Genomic DNA, 27,592 nt, shown 5'->3' on the forward strand with positions numbered 1-27,592 from the left:
CCAAAAGGAGGACGATGTATAGGTGTTTACGATCCGAAAGGCAGAATACAAATGTCATCTTATTTGATAGACTTTATATCAAAGTTTTAGGTTACCTCTAAGCGTTGGTAACATGCCCCCACATTGTCCCACGCAAACGTATTACTCGTCCCACATTTGGTCTGGTCACTCTAAATCCAATACGAAATCTCAACATTGAAGAACATTGATTCATCGACATAAAATAATCTATCCCATTTATAAGACCTTTGGTCCATCTAGTGGGCAAAGTACGCAGGCACTGTTTGAATACTCTCCATCTATTCGTAAAGATTTGCACACATTACCACATTGATTCAGCGACATAAAATAATCTATCCCATTTATAAGACCTTTGGTCCATCTAGTGGGCAAAGTACGCAGGCACTGTTTGAATACTCTCCATCTATTCGTAAAGATTTGCACACATTACCACATTGATTCAGCGACATAAAATAATCTATCCCATTTATAAGACCTTTGGTCCATCTAGTGGGCAAAGTACGCAGCGCTGGTTGAATACTGTCCATCTATTCGTAAAGATTTGCACACATTAGCACCCCCTATATTTCAGAGGTTGTTTAAATAAAGTTTGTAAGTTTAGATATCTGTATCGGAATTGTTCAAATTGTTATAGTACTTTCCAATACATTTAAATCCATGGGTTGAACGCACACCTAACCTATGAGAGACAGGTGTGCGCATCCCTGCTTTCGTCCACTGCGCGCGGGGCGTCTTTTTCTACGCAAATCGGCGTGTATGAGTTGTCCTTCCCCACCCAACTACCCGACATGCACATTGCATCTCTGACCGGCTCGCTCGCACTGTAGGAAACATGGCGGCCGTCAGTAAATATCTGACAGCGAGAAACTCCTCCATAGCGGGCGGTGTGCTTCTGGTTTTGTATATCATCAAACAAAGAAGAAAGTCAGCGAAGTTGAACGGGTATGTCCCTGTGCAGAAGGAGTGGGAAAGTTGAATCAGTGTGGTATAAGCCTACTGGTGGAACGCAAGGATACGGGTGTCACAGTTACACAGGGCTAGCTAGCCGGCTAACATTAGCAGTGTGTCTTTAGCTGAGTTGCTAGCCAGTGGTCCCCTAGCAAGAAATGACAGTTTCAGAACTGTCAAATTGTGAGAATAGTGATCTTGTATGGATGTTGACGGAAAAGTACTTAATATGCAAAGTCTATCGTAAATGTCATTCTTCCGCACAACGTGAAACAATTGACACCAGTTAATTCACGTCCTTGGCACTTAATTTTTGTTCTCACTGGTCATTTCAGGTTGGTAACGTTAGCTAGCTGGAAACAATGGGTGCTTTTATGCCCTCGAGAAACATGCTAATCGTAAGAGTTTCAATACTTTTGTTCGAAGTAGCTAACTGTTGATAATGTCTTTGGCGTATTCCCACGACCTTTCAGTACTTTAGAAGTAGCAGCCATTGCCTTTTAATTTGCAGGTTATGCCAAGTTACTTTTCTCGTCAGCAACGTTACGTTCATTCATTTCATGTGTGGCTTACAAAACTAGTGATCTGGAAGTATATGTATCCTTCACTTTTTAAAAGTGGAATTAATCATGTCAACATAAACAATACATCCAACCGTATGTGTTGATTTTACAGAAAGAAAGCCGGTTCAGAACTAGTGAGCAATGAGGTAAGTGGCCCTACCACAACTGTTTGCAGTGATTTTACTTAAGGTTTTGTAAAGTAAAATGGTGAAACATTTCCCAAAGCTGAATTGATCATTTGACAGCATCTGCATGAACGTAAATATGTGTGCAATTAAATGTATTCTGTAGCAGAAAGAGGCCAAAAAAGACCGAGCTGCGGTGGACAAGGTGTTCTTCCTACGCATCTGCCGCCTCCTCAGGGTCATGGTGCCTCGGTTTTTCTGCAAAGAGGTGGGTATCACCCCTTCAGTCTCAGTTGGATCATGCTGGATCCACATGGGAATTTAAAGTCTCAGATCAGTGTCTTGATTTAATGTTCCAGAAGAGAAGAAGGTCTGCATTAAGCTAGGATTATAGGCTATCCTTTAATTAACACTACAGGTAAACAAATATGAGAAAGTAGTTGGTAGGCTATATTAGGGCGGACTCTAATGAGTCAGTCTAAATGATGTCCTGCAGTGCTTTTATATAGCAGTGACAAATAATAATATCAAGATCATTTCAGCTTGAAGTTGTTTAAGTGTGGGGTCAAAACGTTGGCAAAGCATGGTAGGCCCCCTGATATTTTGACATAACTATCTGTGTTGACCTTGAAGTAATTAAGTGTTGCTTGGCATTGACCTATTGTTGTGAGTTCATAGTATGATCATTGCATCACCTTGCAAACGTTTCCTTATCTGGCTGGTGCAAAGCCAGCATCCATAAAGATAATTATTACATCACTGAGGGTTTTGATGAATTTTATTTTATTAAATGCATTCTGTTATAGTTAAGTACACTTTGTTTAATACTCTGCCAATGTTTTGTATGGGAAGATATAATGTTTTTGCCATATTGGGCTGGATCAGTGCCAAAATTCTCAACGTGCCTGGGTACATATTGAAAGCTCAAGGTTGCAGTGACATCAGTTAATGATAAGGTTTTATCTTGTCATTCAATGGGGCCTATCATTGCAGTTTATCAACAAAATGTGTCTAGTAATAACACAGTTCACCATTTTTTAGTTTTCAATGTATAGTCTCCATTCAATGTTTTTTGTACTAATCTCAGTTTCCATCTGTTATCACAGACCGGATATTTGCTACTAATTGCAGCGATGCTGGTGGCACGAACCTACTGTGATGTCTGGATGATCGAGAATGGCACCATGATTGAAAGGTTAGAACACCTCTTCCCCCCTCAAAAATGCATATTCTGTCGCAGCGTGTTTGGTTGTGGTGGTGGTGGTCAGAGCATTGTAGTTGGATTCTATCCATGTTGACTGGTTGCCTTCTAATCTTCCACAGTGGTATCATTAGCAGAGATATCAATCTATTCAAGAAGCACTTTTTTTCCTACGTGGCGGTCATACCAGGGGTAATTGTTCTGCAAGAGTGTGTTGTTAACTGCAATGAGAGACCACTGTAACTAATATGCCTGTACTGTTTGTGCCTCATTACCTAGTCCCCCTGCAGGCATGCCTGTGTAATAACTGAATTTGTGTTTTAGAACCGTCTATGATCAGTTGAGCTCTAGCCAGCGCAACAGACCATCTATGAGGCAGCCATATTCCTTTAGAGCCAGAGTGTGTGCGAGTGTCCCTCTCTTGTGGTTGTCACCTTAGGTCTAGAGGGCTGGCACCATTTCTGACGGGTCCCTTTACCTCTATTTCGCCAGTTTAGACCAGGGATCCATCAAAGGCTCAACACACAATATGGCTCTCTAAGAACATGGTTGATCCCCCTTGAGCTCTACAGCCGATAATCTTAACAACCCATATGTTTTTATCGTTAACTAGTTCAGACCTCCTCGGCCGAGTCCAAGTAAAAGTGTATTGCATGTTCGGTGCATTTATTGTATTTGTGCACGTCTTGAACACCCCTGGAGAAGTCCACTAGTGTCTAGCTTAGTTCTGATTTTGTTGACATGTTGACTGATCAGTGTTGTTGTTGTTTTCTGTGGTGTGTGTGTGCGTGCATGTTGTGGTTTGCAGTGCAATTATTGGTCGCTCCCCAAAAGATTTCCAGACGTACTTGCTGAAATTTATCAAATTCATGCCAGGCGTAAGTGTGCCTATTTTTTCTCAGAACGTCTCAGCATGACCTGTCACTGTGGACAGAGTAATTTATGTTAAGATTTGAAGAAGACAGTATTCACAGTGCTTGCCTCAGACTTAGGGGATTTGGAGTTTAGCGCCAGAGGAGCTCTGAGTTACATTTACATTTGCAGAGTCTGTCATTAGAACTAACTTCATGCAGTAACCTCTCCCAGTCCCTACTCAAGTTAATGTCTTCATTATGTTAACTTCATATGCTTAGTGTCTGTTGACTAATATGATTGTGGTAACATAGCTGATAATGTCAATTAATTACTACAGTACTGAGTATTAAGTTGTGTATGAATTGTAAAAAATAATGCCCCCCTACATTTGTCATCCAGTTTGGCCAGGTTCTGTTTAAGCCTATTTAAACTGATGTTTCATTTGCAGAATAATGAACAATAAATAGTATAGGATGTATGTTAGCCTAGATTTTGGAGATAAAAAAAATCATCCTGTTGAAGAGTTTGTATGTTCATCTGAAAAGGACAGACAGGTAGAGCAAGGTCTGCTGTCTGGGGATTTTGAGTTATGTAAAGTATGTCTGGTTGTTCCTGCCCTCTTCAGATTGCCCTAGTGAATAACTTCCTGAAGCTGGGCCTGAATGAGCTAAAGCTGTGCTTCCGTGTGCGACTGACCAAGCACCTCTACGACCAGTACCTGACGTAAGACTGCCTGTGCTGGAGTTGTAGTCCCACACTCCATCAGCACGTCACTGCTTCACTGCATTACTTAACCACCAACCCCAGCAAAACACTTAGCCTCTCTTCCCTCATTGGCAACACATTTCACATACTTTCCCAAAGGATTAGAGGAATTGCTGAAATAGAATAGAAATGAAATAGATCATAGGTCATAGAGTTAACACTAAACTCAGCCCTTAGAACATGTGATATAGAGCACTTGGATACAACTTGGACATTTGGTATACAGATATATTCTTTACTAGGCTTTAATTCTCTGTCTGATTTTCAGAGGGTACACCTACTATAAAATGGGAAATCTGGACAACCGCATCGCAAATGCTGACCAGTTACTGACTCAGGATGTTGAGAAATTCTGCAACAGTATGGTGGACCTCTACTCTAATCTCAGCAAGGTATACGCATGAACATAGCTACAAACTGTCACAATACAATTGATATTTTAAACGTACAAAAAAAAAGTATTTAGGAACTGAATGTAATTTCATTTTTTTTTTTCCCATTCCTTTAGCCCCTCCTGGACATCTGCTTGTACATCTTCAAGCTGGCAACTGCCATTGGATTCCAGGTAATCTGAGATAAATATCTCCATTCCATGCTTAATGTGACTAGCTATTGCTATCAGCCGTTGACAGGAAGTGATGTCATCTCTGAGCGCAGGGCCCGGCGAGCATGATGGCTTACCTGCTGATCTCGGGTCTCTTCCTGACGCGGCTGAGGCGGCCCATTGGCAAGATGACCGTGATGGAGCAGCGCTATGAGGGCGAGTACCGATACGTCAACTCTCGGCTAATCACCAATAGGTAAGGAATTAAACTCTTGTTTGGATCTGGTGCTCTGTCCTCCTCAGGACCATTGATCACCTCATGGTGGATGGCGAGGTCATGAGTTGCTCATTGTTAACGCTGTACTGTACCAGTCACCTGTTTTGTACCTGTCGACGACTAAGTGATGAGGTTTTTTTTTTTTACCATTTTAATCTGCTCAATATTTGTTCTTCACAGTGAGGAGATTGCCTTTTACAATGGAAACGTCAGGGAGAAAGATACTATCTACTCCACCTTCCAGAAACTGGTAAGCAAGAGCGTCTTTCTTAATCGTGAATTACAGTTGGTATAACACTAACTGATCATTGAGTTTTGAAGTCACAGATTGGACAACATTTCAGTACAAGTGGTTTAATTAACTACACATTCAAGAAATACTTTTGTATTTCTGTTTTTTTGCTCCATAGGTCAATCACATGCACAATTTCATCGTCTTCCGTTTCTCAATGGGCTTTGTGGATAGTATCATCGCCAAATGTAAGAACGGGCTGCTTTTAGACGTGGAGGCTTGTGTGAAATGATGTACCATTTACATGAAGACAAGTTCTAAACAGTCATACGGAAACTGCCCACAGCAATTAGCAAATGAATATCACCACAGTCTGAAGATGGTGTTTGACGCGGTGTTCATGTGTCTCTCCCCCGCTTGCAGACATTGCAACAGTGGTGGGCTACCTGGTGGTCAGCCGGCCCTTCCTAACCCTGAACCACCCACGGCACCTAAACAGCACACACTCTGAGCTGCTGGAGGTGAGCGCAGCATACTGAGAGAGAAAAGTCTTTAGAAATACTCACGTACCTGTGGAGGCTTCAGGGATTAGTTTTCTATGCAATATTAGCTTTTGCCACAGCACAGTTCATCTGGCCACATATTCCTTTACATAGATAAATATATATACATATATATATAATATGTATAAATGTATGTTCTATATATGTATGCCTAAACAGTACATAGGAGGACTGTAATGACTATACATCCATTGGTTTATTGAGGCTGTTTGAAGACATGTTGGATTTTGAAGACTGCCCCTCTGAACCCCGTCTTCTCTGTGTGGGGGTCTCTTATAGGACTACTACCAGAGCGGGCGGATGCTGCTGCGCATGTCCCAGGCTCTGGGCAGGATTGTGCTGGCAGGCCGTGATATGAGCAGACTGTCAGGGTGAGGCACTCTCCTCTCTACGTAAATGCTCTGTTCTGAACGTTGCCTGTTCTTCTTTCATCTCCTCCAATCCTCCAAGCAGCCTGTCCATCCCTCCATTTATCTACCTGCCCACCCATTTATTTATTTTCACCATATGCAGTCTCACCCTTCCAGCAATCCATCCAGTTCTTGACATATTTGTTCATCCACACACTTTTCATCTAACAATCTGTCCATCCTGTCATCAGTCTGTCATTTGTCCCTTCATCCTCCCATCCTTTCTCAGCTAGCAATCTTCCGGTTCATCCCTTGAGTAGTATCTAGCGATCATCAGGTCTGTCACGGTATCCTTTTGTGCCTGACTCATTGAGTATTTACCACGGTGCACATCTGCTTCTGCCCACTCTAGGTTCACATCCCGCATCACAGAACTCATGAAAGTTCTCAAAGACCTGAACTCTGGGCGATACGAGCGTACAATGGTGACGCAGCAAGACAAAGGTAAACCTTGAGTATTGAATTTTTTATGTAGAACGCAAGTTTGTGTTGTTGTTGTTGTTGTTGTTGTCAGAGTAGTATTCAGTATTGTTTCTATTCACGCTCAGGTGCTGATGCCGGGGAAAAGCTTACGCTCATCCCTGGAAATGGCCGAATCATCAACACCGATCACATCATCAAGTATGTACACATGAGATCTTGGCTATCACTTCTTTAATGACATGGTGCTATTACCATCACCTGCCATGAAACAAGACTGAGCTGAGTCATCTCTTTGCAGGTTTGACCACACCCCCTTAGTGACGCCTAATGGAGACATGTTGATTAAAGACCTGAACTTTGAGGTATGGCTTAGCACCTGCCTGTCTTCACACACCACTGCAGTGGAATGCAGAGGCTTGAAGCCATCAGTGCTGTCTGGATAGCAAGTTCTCTCTGAATAACCTCACATTAAGTTCACCTAAGGTTCAGATCTAGAGTATTTTGCATGGAGGTCATTCAACTTGATTTTGCCTTACACAGTGCAAGGGCACTCTGTTTGATCTCAAAGTACAAATTTGGGTGACATAATGTTGTCTATGTGTGTCTTTTTTTCCTAAAAGGTTCAGTCTGGCACCAATGTTTTGGTGTGCGGGCCCAACGGCTGTGGAAAGAGCTCCCTGTTCCGTGTCTTGGGAGAGGTGAGTGGCCGGTGACCTTTGTGTTGAAAGACTTCTGGCCTCACTCCAAGAGCACAGCTGTCTTACAGGCATTGAAGCCTTTTCTTCCCTCAATAGCCCTGTTCAGATAGCAATCAAATCAACAGACACAGTAGGTTATCAAACAAACTGCAATAAGACTTGCCATATTTGTTGGCCAAGTTCAGTGTCATAAAATCATCTTATCCTTAAGAACTGAAGACCAGAAAGAACGGAAAATGATTTTACTTTTTCTCTCTTGACACCCTTCTTCATGTCTTTATCTCTTTTGATGGACATCATATTTAACACGTACTGTATATTATATTATGCAAGCCATTGTATTCACACCATTGCAATGTAACTGATTGTGTGTGGATGTTGGTCTTCTGTCCACTAGCTTTGGCCTCTGTTTGGGGGCTGCTTGACCAAACCAGAGAGGGGGAAACTGTTCTATGTCCCACAGGTGAGCTTCATCACCTCTCAGTGCATAATGAGTTCTGTGGATCATCATTCTAAACGTAATTAGTCCTAGATGATTCCATGGACTTGGGTCTGATCTCTGCTGTCTAATGTGTGGTTCTCAGAGGCCATACATGACACTGGGCACTCTCAGGGATCAGGTGATCTACCCGGACACCTACGAGGACCAGATGAGGAAAGGGATCTCTGATCAGGTACTGGAGCTCACCAGATGCACCCTTAGCTTAGCAAGGAGAACCCACACAAGCCACATGTTGTTGACTGTCTCGAGCGTCTCGTTTTTCTCACTGCTGTTTCACAAACCTGGCAACCAACATTCTGTCCACTTGGCATTACAACATGCTTTGTGTGTTTTCAGACAAGTTTTTGTGTGTGTGTGTGTGTGTGTGTGTGTGTGTGTGTGTGTGTGTGTGTGTGTGTGTGTGTGTGTGTGTGTGTGTGTATTTCTCACACATTTCCATGTCTGTGATTGTGCAGGTGCTGAAGGAGTACCTGGATAACGTCCAGCTGGGACACATCCTGGACAGGGAGGGCTCCTGGGACATGGTGCAGGACTGGATGGACGTGCTGAGCGGAGGAGAGAAGCAGAGGATGGCGGTGAGTCATAGTTGCAGCTGCTCTCTTGTCCAATCACAGGCTAGACTCAGCACTCCTGTCCAATCACAGGCTAGGCTCAGCTCTCCTGTCCAATCACAAGTTAGGCTCAGCTCTCCTGTCCAATCACAGGCTAGACTCAGGTCTCAGCTCTAAGTCTGGACCCCATTGTAGTATGACCTGGTCCAAGGGCTGCCTAATTTGGAAGGAAGGCGCCTGTTGACACGCGTTACATAACATGCAGACTGCTTTCACATTATGTTTAATCCGGCATGAAACCTTTTCATTTCTAAGTCTGATGCGCTGAACTCAGCTAAAGTGTATCTTTCTTAATTCGTTATTACAGCCAAAAGCTTGTTTCTTCACTGATTAAAAACAACAAACTTTATATTCATACGTTCTAGATAGACGTCCACGCTTCAGTGATTGACATCATGTTTGTCCAGTGAGAGTGGATCCAGCCTGGAGTCCTCTAGCATTACAAGATCTTGTAGCAGTATACATCAGATGATCTGCTACTGTTGAATTAAAGATGTAACTGGCACTTCTGTGTGTGTGTTTGTGCCTGCATCTCATTTACAGATGGCCAGGTTGTTTTACCATAAGCCCCAGTTTGCCATCCTTGATGAGTGCACCAGTGCTGTGAGTGTGGATGTGGAGGACTACATCTACAGCCACTGCAGAAAGGTAAGATGCCTTTCTCTCTCTCTCTCTCTCTCTCTCTCTCTCTCTCTCTCTCTCTCTCTCTCTCTCTCTCTCTCTGCCACACTTTTACTGATTTTAAGTCTCTTGGCTTGTTCTCTTAGATCGATAGATAAATACTTTATTAATCCCGTGGGGAAATTCTGGGATCTTGCAGCTCTCATATTTACAATAATTACAAACAATATATATATATATATACAATATGATACAATAAAAGCAATCCAATTCAGCTAGTTAGAGTGTAGGATGGAGGATGTGTGGTGTAAAGTGCATAATAATTAAAGTTTAATGGCTGGGACAAATTACCTCCTATGTCGCTCAGTCCTTCATCGTATCGTGTTGAGCCGCCTGCTACGGAGGCTGCTGGACTGTCCTGCCAGGACATGGTTCTCTTGGCTTGTTCGCTTGGCTTGTTGTCTTTAGTGGTGTCAAAGGGCTGAGGTCACAGGAGGCGGGGACTTGATTCAGCCTTTAACTGCTTATAGAGCAGGGTCCCAGCCAGTTCCTTTCAGTGTGTTTCTGATCTATGCCTTCAGACTAAACAAATACATTGTCAAGATAATGAGTAGTTTAATAAAGAGCGATATGATTGAGAGAGATCTCAAAAAGAGCCCCTTTAGCAAAAATGGCAGGAAGCATACTTTTATGTATTTGATTAATTAGACATTTATGAATACAGAAAGTATTCAGACCCCTAAACCTTTTTTTTTTTTTTTTAACATTTTGTCACCTTAATAACGAAGTGAAAACAAGGAAGATCCTTTTTTAGAATCAAACACTGTACACCTTTGGCAGCGTTTACAGCCTCAAGTCTTCCTGGGTATGACGCGACAAGCTTTGCAGACATAGAATCAGGGATTTTCTCCCGATCATCTCTGCAGATCTATTGGATTCACATCTGGGCTCTGAGCCACTCAAGGACATTCACAGGGTGGTCCTTGAACCATTCCTGCATTGTCTTGGCTGTGTGCTCAGAGTCACTGTCTTGTTGGAAGGTGAACCTTTAGCCCAGTCTGAGGTGCTTAGCACTTTGGACCAGGTTTTCCTTAAGGATATCTCTATTCTTTTGCGTAGCTTACCCTCAACCGTGACCAGTCACCCAGTCCCCTTTGCCTCTACAATCCCACAGCATGATGCTACCTTTAGCATGCTTCACTGCAAGGGTGGTATTGGGCAGCCAGGTGATGAGCAGTACCTGGGTTCATCCAGACATAACACTTAGAATTGAGACCAAACAGTGTAATCTTGCTTTTTTTTGTCAGACCAGAGAATCTTTTTTCTCACAGTCGTGAGAACCCTTTAAATGCTTTTTGAAAACCCCAACCAGGCTTTTCTGTCTTTTGCTGAGTCTGGTGGGGCACCAGGAGTCCTGGTTGTCCTAAACTGCTTCCATTTAAGAATTATGGAGGCCACTGTGCTCTTGGGAATCTTCAATACTGCAGGTTTTTTTTTTTTTAAACATAACCCAGATCTGTGCCACGACAAAATCCTGTCTCTGAGATGGTGTGCAGGGAGTTCCTTCCACCTCATGCCTTGTTTTTTACTCTGACATACATTGTCAGCTGTGATACTTTGTAGACAGGTGTGTGCCTTTCCAAATCATGTCCAATCAATTGTATTTACCACAGGTGGACTCTCTCTGATGGAACATCTCTGTGATGGAAAGATATGGGAGGCACCTTAGTTCAATTTCATGTGCTACGGCGCACTCACGCCTATGCGTTGGATCCGTCAAGGTTGACGGATCCCCATTCACTTTGACAGGGTGACGTCATCCTTTGGCTAACTGAATTGTGGCTCTGTTGGAATCCGTTGCGTTTCATGCATTGCTTGCGGCAAGAGTTGAACAATTTTCATCTTTTCGAGAGGCAACCATGCGTCAGCCAATCAAATTGCCTTTCATGCATAACTGACAGCACAGGCGCTAGCCAATCAGATTGAGTTTATGCTCACGTCTGAAGAGCGCAGGCTAAAAAAAAAGATGGCAGACCAAACTCCGCAAATGGTCGTATGTGTACCTTAAAGTTGTTTGTTTTACTTTTTTTTGCTTAGTGTTTTTAAAAAGTTACCGAGAAATAGACACTGTACAATGTAAAAACCCTGTGACTGTAGCTGAAAAATACGTCTGATAGGAATTGGGAGGGGTCTGAGCCACCTATCTACATTTACTTTTTCATTTAGTAATTTTGTCCAAAGCGACGTACAAGGGAGAGAACAGTGAAGCTATGAGCAATAGAACATGGTGTTACAATAAATACTACTTTACATAAGAAATATAAAAAACGAAATAGAAAAGAAAAAGAAGTGCAGGAATGTAACTGCTGTAATTGCAAGTTAAGCACTAGTCTAAGTGCCAGTTAGGGAGGTGCTCTCTGAAGAGTTGGGTCACAACCCCATGTGCCAGACTCCTCCTCCGCCATCCGTGCATTGCATTTTGAATATACAAATATGAATACACCTTTAGCTCTGCAGCATTTCTTTGTCTCACTTAGTTTTGTTTTTATCTTCCATCTCTCCTTCTCACTCTCCCCGACAGGTGGGCATTTCTTTGTTCACCGTCTCTCACAGGAAGTCCCTTTGGAAGCACCATGAGGTAAGAGCTCTAATGGTTCCCCCAGTGTTTGGGGGAAATCCAACACCAGCACTCAGTGCTGTACAGGTAGTTCCTCCTGTTGTGTTAACAGATACACTTTGTTGAGACTCTCCCCTTCCTCTGTCCCCACAGTACTTCCTTCACATGGATGGCAGGGGGGGCTACGACTTCAAGCCCATCACTACGGACACCATCGAGTTTGGTTCCTAAAGAGAGATCGTCCCTCTCACCATTATTCAAGCTTCGGGTCACGTAGAGGAGACCTAGTAATCCTTCCCCCCAACACAGTGTCATACACTTCTTCTAAACGGTTCTGTTTGTAATTTTGTTTTTCCCTTTTGATGAAGCTGTATTTATAGATCCGTTATAATCTAATTATTGAAGGCTTTTTTTTTTTTGTTTGGTCTCTGATTGTATGTAATTTGTAATATATCTAGTCAAGTCCACTGATCTGGACTGCCACTCTGTTGTTAAAGACAGGCTAATTCCTAATGGTATGTGTGTGAGTGCGCGTGTGTGTGTGTGTGTGTGAATGTATGTATGTGTGTGTGTATGTGTGTTAATATCCCTGTAGTTGTGAACTAAATGATATCTAATCATTGAGGAGTCAGCCTGTGTAGCCCCTTGCATGGGAGCAGGGGGAGCTCTTTGCACAAATGAAATGTACCAGTGATAGGCTGGCGTACTAACAGTGCTTCCAATTATTATTATTACCTTCAGTCGAACCATTCTTCTCAGTGTTGTCAAGATGTGAAGACTAAGTGGCCTTAGTACTTAAAGTGTTGCCTGATGATTGGTTGAGAGAAAAAGAACTGTGGGAGAAGAAGTGTGCTTCCTTCCTGCCATCGGACTATGTGTGTAACCTGAGTTGATACCTTATTCACTGCTTGTAGGAATCTTTTAGTGGAACCTTTCTTGAGATGCAGGTGGGGATTGCACTTTTGGGAATCTTTGACTGGGCTCACTTGGAAAAGGGGTCTACAAGCGGAAAGGTACTCTGCAAGGTTGGCTGGTGTGTAGCTTAGTACAGTGGTTCCCAAACTGTGAGTGATGTTGTCAAATTAAGTATGGCATTCCTCTTACAGCATAGTAGCCTGTAGTTAACCTATTTGGTGTCATTTTCTTAAGGGGGCCTGCCACGAAAAGTTTTGGAACCACTGACTTAGTATCTAAAAGCCTTTCATATCCACACACAATGTAATTGAACACTTGTTGCCTACTTGTATCTGATTGTTTTGTTTCTTTTTGTTCTGAAATGTAACAAATACTGTAAGTGACTTTTGAAAAGTGAAAGCTGCATTGTATAAAAGCGGTTGGGTTTTTATATGAGAACGACTACAGTAGCCTAACAACACTACATTCACACAGTACATGGACCTGCAGTAAGCTGACCTGTGCATTTTCATTAAAAAACAAAACAAACATCATCATTTGCATACTCTTCTTTTTTAAGTTATGAGTGTATGTGTTTCTGTGTGTGTGTGTGTGTGTGTGTGTGTGTGTGTGTGTGTGTGTGTGTGTGAGAGAGAGAGAGAGATGGGCCACTTCATCCTTACAACTAGTTAACCTTTAGCCTCCCTCCAAGCACATCAGCCAGAGGGCGTGTGCTGTACCGTAAGTGCATTAATACGTCCACTTCCTCAGGTCTGAGCATGCTCAAGTGTGCATGAAGCAGTGGTTAATCTTCCTCAAGGAGGCGGGCAGACAGCAGTCTTGTTTGATCACCGGGAACATGAGTCATAATTTACCTGTGCCACTAGCTGCCTGCCTCATGAGGGGGATTTAGTAGGTGAAGGTTCAGTCCTCACTCATTCCAGTCATACCTTTATACTGAGGAATGCGATCAGAAACAGCAACAGTCCATTTTACTCAGTTAATGAGTAATGGCATAATGCCACCTGAACGGATGTCAGGTAAGCTGAACTCAAGACAGATCATGAGGGAAAATAAAATGGCAAGAACATGGATGGGGATTCCCTTTGCTGTCTATTCTTCAATTGTTAAATTTAATGTCTGATGTCTTACTTACTAGTCACTTGTTGGAAACTGAAACTGTTGTGGTAGAGGACCCATAGATTTTTAAAGACCTTTATGTGAAGTGAAACACCACATTTTTATTCTTCAGTTAAAGCAGCAATATGAGTTCTGTTCCAAAACTAGTAAGCTAACTATCTAAAAGGCATGCAAAAACCTTGCAAACACCACCAACAGCCCTGCTGACACTGATAGAAGCGCGCCAACACAGTAACTGGTGTCTTTTGGCAGTTTAGCTGGCAATGTCATGCATGTGAAAGCTTTTTCTTCCTTTTTGCAGGGTGAACAAGCCAGTAACACAGAACTACGTAGTGCATATCCTGGATGGCTAGTGGGTAAGACACAGGTGTTTATCTGTCCTTCACATGACCATATGCTATCAAAATGAATTTGAGGATGGTACCTAAACTAGTTGCCTATAAAACCATAGCTCAAAAAGTGTCAAATTGTTGTATAGTGTTACTTTTAGATTGTAACCCCCTTCTCCAAAGGTTGAGAGTCAAAGTACGTGTTTACTGCTTTCAGTATAGATCACATTCTCGATCCATCCTGTTTATTATCACTTTCTTCATTACAGGAAGTTGGGGGTTTTCGTGTTCTACATAGACTCAGTGCTTCCGTACTCCTGTGAACCAACTGGTTTGTTGAGGCCCGTGATAGACAGAGTCTGTCTTGTCATTCTATTGACAGTTTAGTCACTACTGGACCCTTTCCCTTGAGGCATTCTCCATGGATAGGGTGGTTCTACTCTGCTGTGTGTGTTTGCATGTGCCATGGCTTCACGGTCATCCACAGGAAGGTAAAGTGTCTTCTTTGGTAAAAAAAAAAAAAAGTCTGGTTTAGTGACTATTTTAATATATGCTATTGTATACTAATGTTTTTTGCAAGTGTTTGCATTACATGTGTGATTCTTTTCCAAAGCTGCAATGTGTATTTGGATGTACAGTTGTGTACGGCACTTATTGATCAGATAGCTGTTGGCAACTCAATCAGATTACATGACCTCATTCTTCATCTATCACTCTCAAAACATGTTCACATGCTGGAAAAAGGAGTACATGAGATTGTACACTTCTCCGTTATGGCCAACAACCTTGCCAACCCTTCTCTTTCTCTCGCTCTCTCTCTCTCTCTCTCTCTCTTTCTCTCTCTCTCTCTCTGTCTCTCTCTCTCTCTCTTTCTCGCATTGCACCACCAGGTTCTCTCCGTTTTGTTGGCCTAGGAGACTGGGGAGGTCTTCCCTTCCCCCCTTACTCTACGCCTCAGCAGTGGGCGGTGGCGAGGGAACTGGGCAGGATGACCCGCAGCATGGGTTTGGACTTTGTCCTCAGCCTAGGAGACAACTTTTATTTCACTGGAGTCGAGGATGTGGACGATCCCCGCTTCAAGGCTAGTGGGTTACATGTCACAGTTCCTCAGCCCAGCACAAAAAGCTTAAACACAAAGGAATAATGTAGCTGTTAATGTTAAGTATTTGTCACACCTGATTAACTAGACTCTTGTTACTAGAGTGTGTTCTTGTGAAAAGGAACTGAGAAAGAGAACATGGTTTCATAACTGCCATGGGCCAATGCTACAGTTTCAGATTTAAAAAAAATGTTATTGTTAGGTAAGGAATGGTTAATTTTGACACTGACAGGAACAGCCCAGCTGGTAGGGCACTTCAGCGCAACAAACTTTCGTTACCTTATTTGTCATGTGACCTCCACAACACGTTTAAACGAAAGAGTGATGAGTGCTCCCTCTTGTGGTGAAATAAAGTAAAACCTTCTAGGTCATGTAGTTGTGTGTTCAATTCAGATGAACGCACCAGGGGATTTGGGGCCTGATTTACTAACAGGATTGCGCCCATTTTCTGGCGTAAAATAGCGGTCGTAACGAAAAACGGTATTTACTAAGCTGGCGCAGCGCATATTAACGCTTTGAGGGTGTGTACCTGCAAACAGGTGGGATGGTTCGGAAACGTGGGTGGTAACGTAGGCGTGTAGCGCTATTTAATGGGAGGAGTGCGCCTAATGATGAACTGCGTGGTATTTACTAAACTGCCCGGCGAGCGCACATCTCTGATTTGCACGCTAATTCTCCGCCTCATAAAAGCACGTCTTAACCATGCGCATTTCCACTGAGTCTGAAAACGTTGATATGGCAGCAGCAAGGCAAAGACATAGACAGAGACAGCGAACAGAAATATTTGTTTCAACTCGTATAATTCATATATTCATATATATGAAATTAAACTTTCCGAACGTAATTGGAGAAATTGATCGCACCCACATGCAAACAGTCCCACCTTCAATCCGCGAACACGTTTACCGAAACAGAAAGCACACATATTCAATGAATGTCCAGGTCATATGTGATGCCAACATGACCATTACTTACGTGGTAGTGGTCTGTCCATGACAGTTTTATCTTTCGGAATAGTGTCATTTATCCATGATTGAGCAACGGTGATTTTGGAGAGGCCTGTCTACTTGGTAAATGTATTTGTTTCAGTGGGGATATATTGTAGTGAACCCATGTCCCTTGTAGAACGTATTAATCTCGCCATGTACACATATATATTGTTATAATAGACAGTGTATGCATTAATTGCCACCAATAGCATATTATTTATAATCGTGTTCTTTTAAACATCTCGCTGTAGATGATGGCGGGCAAAACAACAATATAACCCATTGAATCAGGTTCAGTGATTGAGCGAACGTGAACCAATACATCTATCTCGCTATCTATTCGCTATCTATTCGCTATCTATTCGCTGAACCTTAGTTTTTTCTTCCTCGAATCTCCATGGTGGCAGTAACTTGCTGGCAAGTTCTCCAGTCTTTTAACGGCGCGCTAAATAATGATTGCCCAGCGCGTATCTGGCTTGATAAATATCACGGAAAATGCGGGGAATCACCGTGCGTTAATGTGCGCCTGGCAAAGATGCGTTCGCAAATCAATCTTAGTAAATCAGGCTCTTTAAAGGGCGGAGTAAGCACAGTTTGCCCAGCGCAGATCTGGCTTGATAAATACCAAGTAAAATGCGCAAAAACACCGTGCGTTAATTTGCGAACGCAGATTAAGAAGCGCTCGCATATTAGTAAATCAGGCCCTTGGTCTTTTGTATGTTGTGACAAGTCAGGTTAAAGGCACCCAGTGCAACTTTATATAAACATTCAATGAAAAATAAACATTCAATTTCTAGTCTTTTTTACACGTAGTAAGTTCCAATAACTCCATACCATTACATATCGACACTCAAGGAGCAAAGATGAGACGTCGTTGTGTGGTGAGAACTGATAGAAAATCGTAAACAACAACAATCGCCGGTGGGGAGAGGCCATTTTTCCATTGACTGGAATCCTGCTTTATTTATTGTAGGTCACAAAAAATCAAGAAAATGGCGTCGATTGTTATTGTTATCGATTTTCTATCAGTTCTCACCACACAACGAGGTCTCATCTTTGCTCCTTGAATGTCAATATGTAATGGTATGGAGTTATTGAAACTTACTACGTGTAAAAAAGAAATTGAATGTTTATTTTTAAGCCTCGAAAGTTGCACTGGGTGCCTTTAATTCTGTTGCTGTGTGCATGTGTGCTGTCCTTCAGGTCACCTTTGAGAAAGTGTTCTCCCATCCAGACTTTCTGAGTGTGCCTTGGCATTTGGTGGCAGGTAACCATGATCACCTGAGAAACGTCACAGCCCAAATTGCTTACTCTGCCCGCTCAGAGAGATGGTAAGCAAAAATGGACATTTCTGTCACTCTCTCACTCTCTCTCTCTCTCTCTCTCTCTCTCTCTCTCTCTCTCTCTGTCTCTCTCTCTCTCTCGCTCTCGCTCTCTCTCTCTCTCTCTCTCTCTCTCTCTCTCTCTCTCTGTCTCTCTGTGTGTATGTGCCTATGCATGTTATTTTACATGTTCATGGCATGAGCCTTTTTGTCTGTGTCCGTATCTGCTATTACACTGTTCACTGTACATCACTCCTTCTGTGTGCTCTGTAGGAATTTCCCTGACCTGTACTATGAGCTGAAGTTTAAAATCCCAAACTCCAACGTCTCCATGACAGTGCTAATGATTGACACGGTGATTCTGTGTGGGAACACATACGACAAAGATCACCCCTTCGGACCCGAGGATCCAAAGGCCTCCGACGACCAGCTTGAGTGGATCGAGAGCCGCCTGAGGAGCACCAAGTAAGAGCAAGCTCACCCAGTGACCGCACATGACCAGATCACACCCGGATCAGAACATATGAATCACCACATAGGGCATTTAATCTGCAGAGGCGTTGGGTAAACAGTAGACGTGTACGTTTAGAGTGTGAGGTTGAGGGAGTTGTGGTGTTACCAATGACAAAGTTCCACTGAAGGAATGTGACCGATTTCTGAGCATGTTTTCAGAAGCCCTGACCTGCAACAAAGAATACACTCCTCCATATCCCACACTGTGTTACTCCTGCGGGTCTAATACTCCCATGCATTCCACAGAGCCCAGTCGCACAGCCAACACACCCAGAGTTGAAACCACAGGAAAAAAGTCACACACACACACACACACACACACACACACACACACACACACACACACACACACACACACACACTCATCCCACACTTCTGGCTGGGTCGTGTTTGCTGAAACTAGGCTCGAGGACGACCTTGTTAAGTGTTCCTGAACAGTCCTTTTGTGAATGAAAAGCCTCTGATTGCATTCAGATACGGCAGGTTAGATCAACGTCTCTCTTTCAATGGTGACACGTTCAAAAGAGAGAGGGTGATGGGGTTTCAGTGAAGATTCCACCTTGGAATGACCCCGAAACTGTTCCTTACCTCTCGGTTGGTATGAGTCACCTTCCAGCTTCAACAGGTTGCCAAATAGTGCCAGATTGTGGCTTGAACACCTTAGAGAATGCAACTAATATGCTCAGTCTTGTTCATATCTTTCGAAATTCACTTTGAAACTCCCACACAAGCCCAGAAATGCTTTACACTGCTCACATTTGTTTTGTTTCGGTTGAATTCACTCTTTGAACCTCCCTCAAAACCCAGAATATGCTTTGCAGTGGTTATATTTGTTCAGTCCTGTCTAAATTGGCTTTGAACTTCCTAGTCTACACAAACCATTAAAGACGTGATTATTTGGATTAATCCTCTCATTTCTCACTGAGAATGTATCTGTGTAAAGGGTTGTTCACAACCGAATGACTTCATAGTTTACAATTTAACCCTTGGCTGTGCAAATGTTCTGCTTCCTGTCTGAAGGTCCGAGTTTGTAGTGGTTGCTGGTCACTACCCAGTCTGGTCGATAGGCCACCATGGTCCCACGCAATGTCTGGTGGACCGGCTGAGGCCGCTGCTGAAGAAATACAATGTCACGGTCTACCTGTCTGGACATGACCACGACATACAGGTACGCCATGGACCCGTACCCTTCTCTTACTGCTGTCACAATTTAAACTGACAGGTTGGTACGAAGCAGAAAATGGTGGATTCAATCCATGTCTCTGAAATGCCCGTTGAGGAGACAAGGTATGGAAAATGTCAGTTTTGCAGTCGGCAATGGACAGACTTAGTTGGAAAAAGTATTCAGGGGTTCTACACATTGCCAAAACCAAGTGATCCTGAATCTGCTGACAGAAGGCTTTCATGTTGTAAATATTGCCGACTCATCTACATCAAATCATAAGGCTGGTGACATGCGTAAGAAATCTTAGATAGTAGATGCACCTTCTGTGGCATCCAAACTCCAAGCTTTGGATTGCCTTGCAGTTACCACAGTGCTCTATAGTGTCTGTATTAAAGTTACCACAGTGTCATATAGTGTATTAAGGTTACCACAGTACCTTATAGTGTCTGTATAATAATTATTACAGTGCCTGTATTATTATAGTGTCTGTAATAACTCCATAGTTGTGTCCTCCACCAGTTTAACCAAGAGACTGATGGGAGTGCCTTTGTCGTCAGTGGCAGCGGGTGCATACAGTCATCCTCCACTCACCACCTGGAGAGCTTCCCATCATCCTGGCAGCTTTTCTCCAACGCCATCAATGGCACGTCAGGCGGATTTGCCTACTTTGAAGTGACGGCCGACCGCATGACAATTAGCTTCCTACAGACAGATGGGAAGTGTGTGTATCAGACCTCCCTACCGAAGCGAAGTACACACTGGACAGGGAGGAGTGACCTCCCTTGAGGATTTTATTGTCACTGAAAACTGCTGTTAAATTATTGGAGTGATTTCAACTTTTTTTAAATAAAGGTATAATCAATTGTTGCTGTATTATGTAGACGTATGGATATGGATATGGTTACTGGATATGGATACTAAGCAGGCTATGTAAGCAGTGGTGTTTCACTTCACCCATAGAGGGCGCTGCTGTATGTGGTATGGAACAGTATGGAACTCAAGGATGACAATTCAACTTCAGAGTCTAATCATGTCTCTTTATTTTCTGTATAAAAAGTTAAATAAAAAAATTAGTACCATAATCCAGAGGAATGCTTCAGTAGTATTTTTCACTTTGATGCATTAATGTTTAACCAGAATGCTTAAAATGCTTAAAGAGCTCCCAAAGATATATTAAAAGCATGGATACATACTATTGACATACACATAGAAAATAAAATAATTTCTCTGGTTTCTGAAGATTGTTTTCACTATTATTGCGCATCAGAGATTTGAGTTAGCATATTAACAATTTACCACTCTTCACATAATATATATATTATACAAATAACATTTCTGCAAAACCTAAAAAAATAAATATCACAATGAACTATTTATAAAAATAGAGAAGTCTGATTGAGACATCTAAACAGCCCCCAAAATTCACCCAGCAAGTGCTAAATAACACTTTAACAAGTTAGACAGTTAAAAGCCTCATAAATATAAATACGGAATAAGAGTGTAGTGCTTAAGTTCATTACAAAGAAGAAAGTCATCCCAACAGTAGATAGTTTGAGCAGCAATCCCCACACCTACTTTAAAACACAGTGATTTCAGCATTCAGATCATTTTTTCAAAATCATATGTCTAGCACATGTACTTGTGTAGTTTCACAGAAACCAGATGGTATATTCCAGTGTTTTACAGTGGAATGTTCAACTGAAGATGGCCCCCGCGTCCTCTCTCTCGGATCGGGTTGAGCCGATTTCAGCCAGACTGTGCAAATTCCGCGAACGCGAGACAGGAGCCGACTGCCATGCGGCCTGCTGTCCTCACACTACGCCCTCTTTTCCCGACTTTTCCTTCTGCCGGCGCTTGCAGCACACCACCATCACAACGATGGCTATGATGATGATGGCCAGGATGGTGAAGATGACGCCGGCAATCGCACCGATGCCATACTCTGCGGAATCAGAGGAGGGGAACAGGATTGTCAGCCATCACATAAGCACACGCACACACACACACACACACACACACACACACACACACACACACACACACACACACACACACACACACACACACACACACACACACACACACACACACACACACACACACGAGCACCTCTAAAATGCTGCCAGTCAGTGACACAGTCCATTCTGCAACCTTGCATTTCCCATAGTCCAACAACACTGCCATGATTCAAGCCTCTCCCTTTGTATCCCTCTTTAGTACTGTTCCAGTAATTACTACTATGAGCCATCACCTCTCAGCTCAGCTCTGCTCACTGGGTTAGATCATGGCTGTGACTGCAAGGCTCACAGAAAACAAATCCTCTCCCTTTCAAACCACCTCTAACCTCCACAAGTGCTCTAATGCAGACTGACACTAAAGTGATTAAAGAGCTTCCATTCCCATCCATTAACGGTTGCCAGGGCTGTGTTTCAAAGGGAGCAGGTTGTGTTTCTAGGGCCTGACCATTATGCTGTGTTTTAATGACACTTTATCCATTAGCATTTATGTAAACATGTTCCAAGGACTTTTTACTAAAACCCAACATCCATCTCTACAGCTACAGAAACACTTCAAGTGTGTCTAAATCAACTTGGACATCTACAAAGACAGGGTATACTTCCACACTGCTCGGGGGTTCCCCCCGTTTTGGACATGGGCATGGAAGCCAGTGCAACAACTGCGTTACAAGAGCCTAACTTGGACTCTTACCATCAAAGATGCCCTTGTTGTTGTCAGGAGTGCACTTGGTGTGGCTGAGCTCCCCGTACTGTTTGTCTAAGCCACGAGACGGAATCAATGCCTGCACCATAAGGCAGTAGCTTTCTCCTTTGTCTACGTTGGCCAGCTCGATGACATTCGTTGAAGATGTCTGGCGCTTCTGTGGACCAGGACATGGAAGACATGTATTAGGCTCAGCATAAGACCAGGTGCAATTAGGGGGGGGGGGGGGGGGAGGGGGGGGGGGGGGGGGGGTTTGTCCAACCTAACATGGCACAACAGATATCTTGGAGAAGAAATAATCTGTGATGATAGCATAGGTGAGTGCATGGATATCATACCAATACTACTACTACTAATAATAATAATAATAATAATAATAATAACAATATCAATATCAAGCCCACGCAGGTCAGTTCTCCTCTCTCACCTTCCCTGTGCTTCCTGCCCTTCGGTACACGACACTGTAATGCAGATCATCGCCGAAGACATCCCGAATGCTCATACGCTGGTTCTGGCCATTAAAGAGGGCAGTGAGCGGGTCAATGACGTTGATGGTGATCGTCCTGCCGCTCACGGTGAAGTTGAAATCAGGTTTACCTATGAGAGCTTTGAGAGACAGAATATAGATGAGTTAAATTCAGATTCTCATCCTAAGAGAATGAGGGTTCACTTCGAGAATGTTGTGGAGAGTGCTGGGGTACCTACTGTCGGTGTAGGGGCAGAACTTTTTGGATTCTGTATAGGGAGCCTCAACTATGTCGGACGAGACACCCCGTTCAGATTCTGATCGAACGACAGCTGTGTACGTTTCCTTTATGAACTTGAGGTCCTTGAGCTGCTGTGTGAGGTCACACTCAGTCTCTGAAAACTGGATACAGTGCGGGCTTCTGTCTACGTTCTGGCCGAGACTGTCAGAGAAGAGGGAAAGAGAAAAAAAAAAGAAATGCATTTTCACAGGTAAGTGAGCAGGCCTTCAAATCAAACATGCTACAGCAAGTCATAGCTAGTAGTGTTGGGCAACATGGCAGGCACTTGTTGGAGCCAATAGCAAACATTTGTCAGCTGTGTCATGTCTGGGGATTCAAAGCAAGGTTTTTGTCAGCCTCACTTTTTTTATTTCTTAATGAATATAAATATATGTGTTGTGTCAAACCTTGTTTGAAGTAGGTAAAGGAACAGAGTTTTAAAACCGAGGGAAAAACTGAATAGACAAAGGCATACAGTGTATCATAACTACTCTGTAGTGTTAACTTAAACACATTTTTTGCATCGTTTATGGTAAAATACAGTGCCTTAAAAAGCCACGTCAGTGTGTGTACACAATGAACAGGCAGTGTAGTCGAGTACTTACCGTGAAAATTCTACTGTGTATGAATAGCCATCAGGTTTGGGGCTCCACAGCAGCAGCGTTTTAAAATTGATAGAGGACCAAGAAACATTTTGAGCTTTAGGGAACGAGCCTGAAAAAGAAGGGGGGAAATGATCTTGAGTAGTAGAATAGCAAGATGCGCTACCATCGTACTGTAGGGTTTGCGATCATGACACCCAAATCCTTAGGGTGGCCATACATACACGCTTAGAAAAGAAGTTGATACTGCAGGTATATGAGACTCACCTGTTACAGTGTTTAAAAGGAGCAGCGTGAAAAAGCCAAGCGCCCAAATCGTTTCCTTTCCTCTTGGATACATCGTCTACGCTGTTTAAAAATTGGAAGCCTTTAAAAATCAGAAAAAAATCCTAAAACCAACGTACGGCGAAAGTATTCCTAGACGAGTCCCGTATTCCTGCCGATTCAGGCTGTAACTATGGGAATGTGTCCACGCGCAGCCAAACAGACCATCTGGTTTGCGCACAATTGATTTCCACTCTCCCCTTGCTCTTGGAGCGTAATCTATCAGTGGACGAGTATGCTGTCAAGCAATATAACGTGTCGCGTATTGACCATATAAGGGTATCCGATCCGTCTAGAGGGGTGGGGATAACTGGAGGAATGGGAAGGAAAAAACAAGCAAGTGTCAAAATGCATTTTTGATAAGCATTAAGCCGATTTTTATAAATTTGTGTCTATTATTAGAACCGCCTTCTACTGATAAAATTCGTCTGCAGACAATTTCTCTAAAACCATTCTTACAACGTTACACACTTGTCTGCAGTCAGCATGTTTAGAATTCCGTTTTAGCCGCTTCAAATAAAATACGACAACTTATAACTGTGCACTAACAGTTCAAGGGCAAAATGACATGCTTTAAATAAAACGATGTGGTCGCAGACATTCTTCAGTGATGAGCTAAGATGATCTAACCCTGTAACAATCTCCCGGTGACACGGCAGTGTCACATTCTCCTGCTGTCATGCATGTTAAGTTGTTATAGCATCACGTTATACATTAACAACATACATAAACTTAGAAAGATAGTCTGTGGACTGCCTAAACTTGAAAAAGGCAATAGGTGGTATGAATAGAACTATCTGTTAATGAGATAGTCCTGGATGATCTATGTTTCTGACTCAGGGAGCAACAAATGAATATTCATGACAGCATCGTTTGTTTTAAGTAGCCTTTCATGGACCGAACAGCAATGTTTAGACATTGATTTATTAACTGACCATATATTGTGATTATTAGTCTTTCCCAGAGCCAATTAGAGACTAGAGTTTCTCTGGTCTTGCCTAATGCGTCGGTAGGCTACCTTTGGCTTTTATTCCGAAAGAACCAGAACCTAAGAAGTTCACAGGCTTTTTGTTGAGTAAAGTTTTGGGGCAGGTGTTTGTTGCATACATCCATTTCACAAGAAAATATCGAGAAATTTCAAATTTGTGTTTGAGTTATACATTTAAAATTGTTATGATGACTTACACAAGTGCTAACTGATCAATTCTAAATATGTGAAATATGTGATGTTTGAAAAAGACCAAACTTAATGAGGCCAAGTCTGAAAATAACCTGCTAACTATAAGCTGAGTTTCCCCCCCAAAGTTAGGTGACTGTAAGGTTCACACAGTGTCTGCAGTGTCACACTCCCTGCATAAGCATTTTTTGATTCACTCCCAGTCAAAGCAGAGCATTAGGGAAAGCAAAACAAAAGCCCATCAGCTATGCTGTCGGAAACGGATATTAAAACTGGATAAGCATGTGTCCATTTGTAAAAATAGATTTGTATTTCTCATTAAACGTCACTACATTGTAAGTTATATTCAACCACTTTATAGATGTAACACAGTGTGACTATCCTAATGGGCTTTTAGCCAACTCATGTTGCTGTGTTCATGCAGAACACTGTTCAGTTGTAGTTCCTATCTTGGAAGATGGTGATCCTCACTCAGCAGCCAAGACCTATTAGTATACTTCCCATAATGTCCAAAGTTTTGGGAAAATTAGCAGTAGAGCAACTAATCATCTTAACTCTAATCAGCTTTTACACCCCATGCAGGATGGTTTTAGATCAAATCACTCCACCAAGACTGCAACGGTCTTTTTTATTGAAAGGGTCAAGTCCCTTATGGATAGAGGAGGAGTTGTGGTTGCAGTATTTCTAGATCTCCGGAAAGCGTTACCATACTGTACTTCAGTCTAAGTTTGATAATTTTAACTTTTCTTCTTCTGCATCCAACTGGTTCAAATCATACTTATCAATTCGAACTTGGTGTTTTAAAATAAACAATGTATTATCCGAGTTCAAAAATCTTTCTACAGGTGGTTCCCAAGGTTCAATCCTGGGTCCACTTGTTTTCAGTTTTTATATTAACGATTTACCATCCGTATGCCAAGACTGTGAGGTTCTGATGTATGCAGACGACACTGTGATCTTTAGGTGGGGAATAACGTAGAGGTCGCTGCTAGGCTTAAAAAGGTCATGGTTGATGTGTCTGACTCGTTAAACAAATGTTGTCTTCAGCTTAACAATTCCAACACCAGCAAGTCTCACACTGAACCCGATGTATTTATTTCTGATCAAAGAATCAAGATTGTGAATGAATACAAATATCTTGGTATCTTGATTGATAATCAACTTACTTTTAAAAAAACATGTTAAAAAATTATGCCAACATGTAAAATTCACCTTGGCCAACTTTAGGAACATCTTAGAAATCACATGTCCATCGAGGCTGCTAAAATGTACATGTTCTCGCTGATTTTATCTCACATTAACTACTGCTTACCCACCTGGTCTACTGCCAACTCCACTACCCTTAAACCAGTCATGTCTCTTTACAAACAAGCTCTCAAAATACTTGACAAAAAACCCTAAATCACACCATCACTGTTCAGTCCTCCATACGTATAGACTTTTAAGTTGGGACAACCTGATCACATTGATTTGCTGTTTAATATTCAAAATCCGGTTTAACCTGCCAATTAACCTGTTGGGATTGTATTGTATTGAATTGAATTGAAATCTTATCTTATCTTTTTTCTTTTTTCTTTTATTGTCAATGTTATGTTTGATATATATACGTAAATGCCTTTTTAAGGTTGTAGAGCCTTTTTCACTCTAGCCAGGGGAACTGCCAATGGAAACTACCCTTTTGGCTATAATTGGGTGCATTTACATTTTAATGTTCATGAATGTACACTGTCTCTTGATCAAATAAACAAATTGATTGATTGATTGATTGATTGATGTAGGCCTATTTCCACCAATGAAAACCTAAACAACTTTATTAGGCTACCATGGCATTGAAAAATGTGATGAATTGGGGGGGTTCGTGAATCAACTGAGAACTGCGTTCCTATGACATCCAAATTTGACACGCATTGCTTAGGGCGCGCTCACATTGATAAGACAGACTGGTAACTTTCGCCTGTGGTCGCTAACACGAGACCTGTTGTCTCTCTCGCAATATGCCTCCACCTCATTCAATCAGCCCAATGGAAATAACAGGCTGGTGCCTCTCGCCTGTGGCTTTGCATGCTAAAGCGCTTACTGAATACAGGACTTATGAGCCAAAGCCTTTCCCCCAAATAAGGAGGGCCAGACAGAAAAGAGGGGGCCTTCCCGTAACGTTTCAACGTGATGTGTGCGACAGACCACTCTAGATGGCATACATGCCAGTGGTTTACATCCAATTATATTAATCAATCACACACACACACACACACACAGACACACACACACACACACACACACACACACACACACACACACACACACATGTCTATAAGCAAATGCAGTTTTCTTTGAAGTTATTGTTTTCACATAACAATGGTCCTAGTCCTTCAATCTTTTGTGCGACCAGTGCTAATGAAACCCAGCACCAGCAATTAATCTACATTGTCCATGCTGTTCAGAGTGTGCATTCAAATGCTCCTAATAAACAGTGACTAATCTCCAAGCGGCCCTATCCACTCTCCCGGCTGTTTATTATCTATTTGGCATGAGGAGGGCTCCAGATTAGACTAGCCTGAATACGGTGCACAGGGTTTGAGGGATGAGGTTTCAGCG

General features: G+C 42.5%; 3 protein-coding genes across 4 annotated transcripts; 2 read left to right on the plus strand and 1 right to left on the minus strand.

Annotated features, from left to right (window-relative positions):
- Positions 1-828: 828 nt before the first annotated feature.
- abcd3a (ATP-binding cassette, sub-family D (ALD), member 3a) lies at positions 829-13,401 on the plus strand. Of its 2 annotated transcripts, none has more exons than XM_080855039.1 (23): positions 829-963; positions 1,645-1,678; positions 1,824-1,925; positions 2,764-2,852; positions 2,981-3,050; positions 4,339-4,436; positions 4,747-4,870; positions 4,987-5,043; positions 5,136-5,278; positions 5,480-5,549; positions 5,710-5,779; positions 5,955-6,052; positions 6,374-6,465; positions 6,857-6,948; positions 7,053-7,125; positions 7,226-7,289; positions 7,548-7,625; positions 8,023-8,088; positions 8,210-8,299; positions 8,583-8,702; positions 9,282-9,386; positions 11,941-11,997; positions 12,130-13,401. In XM_080855039.1, the coding sequence occupies exons 1-23, from the start codon at positions 854-856 to the stop codon at positions 12,205-12,207; spliced, it is 1,980 nt and encodes a 659-aa protein (XP_080711165.1). In that variant the 5' UTR covers positions 829-853; the 3' UTR covers positions 12,208-13,401. The 2 variants fall into 2 exon arrangements, with proteins under 2 accessions (XP_080711165.1, XP_080711166.1); XM_080855040.1 differs by having other exon boundaries at positions 1,827-1,925.
- A 1,359-nt stretch (positions 13,402-14,760) lies between these two features.
- On the plus strand, positions 14,761-20,213 carry LOC308378190 (tartrate-resistant acid phosphatase type 5-like; the record flags this gene model as incomplete). The annotated part of the gene is made up of 6 exons (XM_080855049.1): positions 14,761-14,830; positions 15,230-15,420; positions 17,631-17,758; positions 18,023-18,214; positions 19,283-19,430; positions 19,947-20,213. The coding sequence occupies 6 exons, from the start codon at positions 14,761-14,763 to the stop codon at positions 20,211-20,213; spliced, it is 996 nt and encodes a 331-aa protein (XP_080711175.1).
- A 1,025-nt stretch (positions 20,214-21,238) lies between these two features.
- On the minus strand, positions 21,239-23,836 carry f3a (coagulation factor III, tissue factor a; the record flags this gene model as incomplete). The annotated part of the gene is made up of 6 exons (XM_080855051.1): positions 21,239-21,369; positions 22,137-22,305; positions 22,576-22,754; positions 22,854-23,056; positions 23,500-23,608; positions 23,764-23,836. 6 exons carry the CDS (start codon positions 23,834-23,836, stop codon positions 21,239-21,241), a joined length of 864 nt encoding a protein of 287 aa, XP_080711177.1.
- Positions 23,837-27,592: the final 3,756 nt, after the last annotated feature.

This window comes from Sprattus sprattus (genome assembly GCF_963457725.1).
Source record: "Sprattus sprattus genome assembly, chromosome: 17".
In the NCBI taxonomy this organism is placed as follows: domain Eukaryota; kingdom Metazoa; phylum Chordata; class Actinopteri; order Clupeiformes; family Clupeidae; genus Sprattus; species Sprattus sprattus.

Excerpts from the sequence above, each read along its gene's own strand:
- abcd3a (XM_080855039.1), top strand. The coding sequence starts at position 854 with ATGGCGGCCGTCAGTAAATATCTGACAGCGAGAAACTCCTCCATAGCG. Across the intron at positions 5,044-5,135 it reads CAACTGCCATTGGATTCCAG|GGCCCGGCGAGCATGATGGC; the intron begins GTAATCTGAGAT and ends CTCTGAGCGCAG. Across the intron at positions 8,300-8,582 it reads GGAAAGGGATCTCTGATCAG|GTGCTGAAGGAGTACCTGGA; the intron begins GTACTGGAGCTC and ends GTGATTGTGCAG.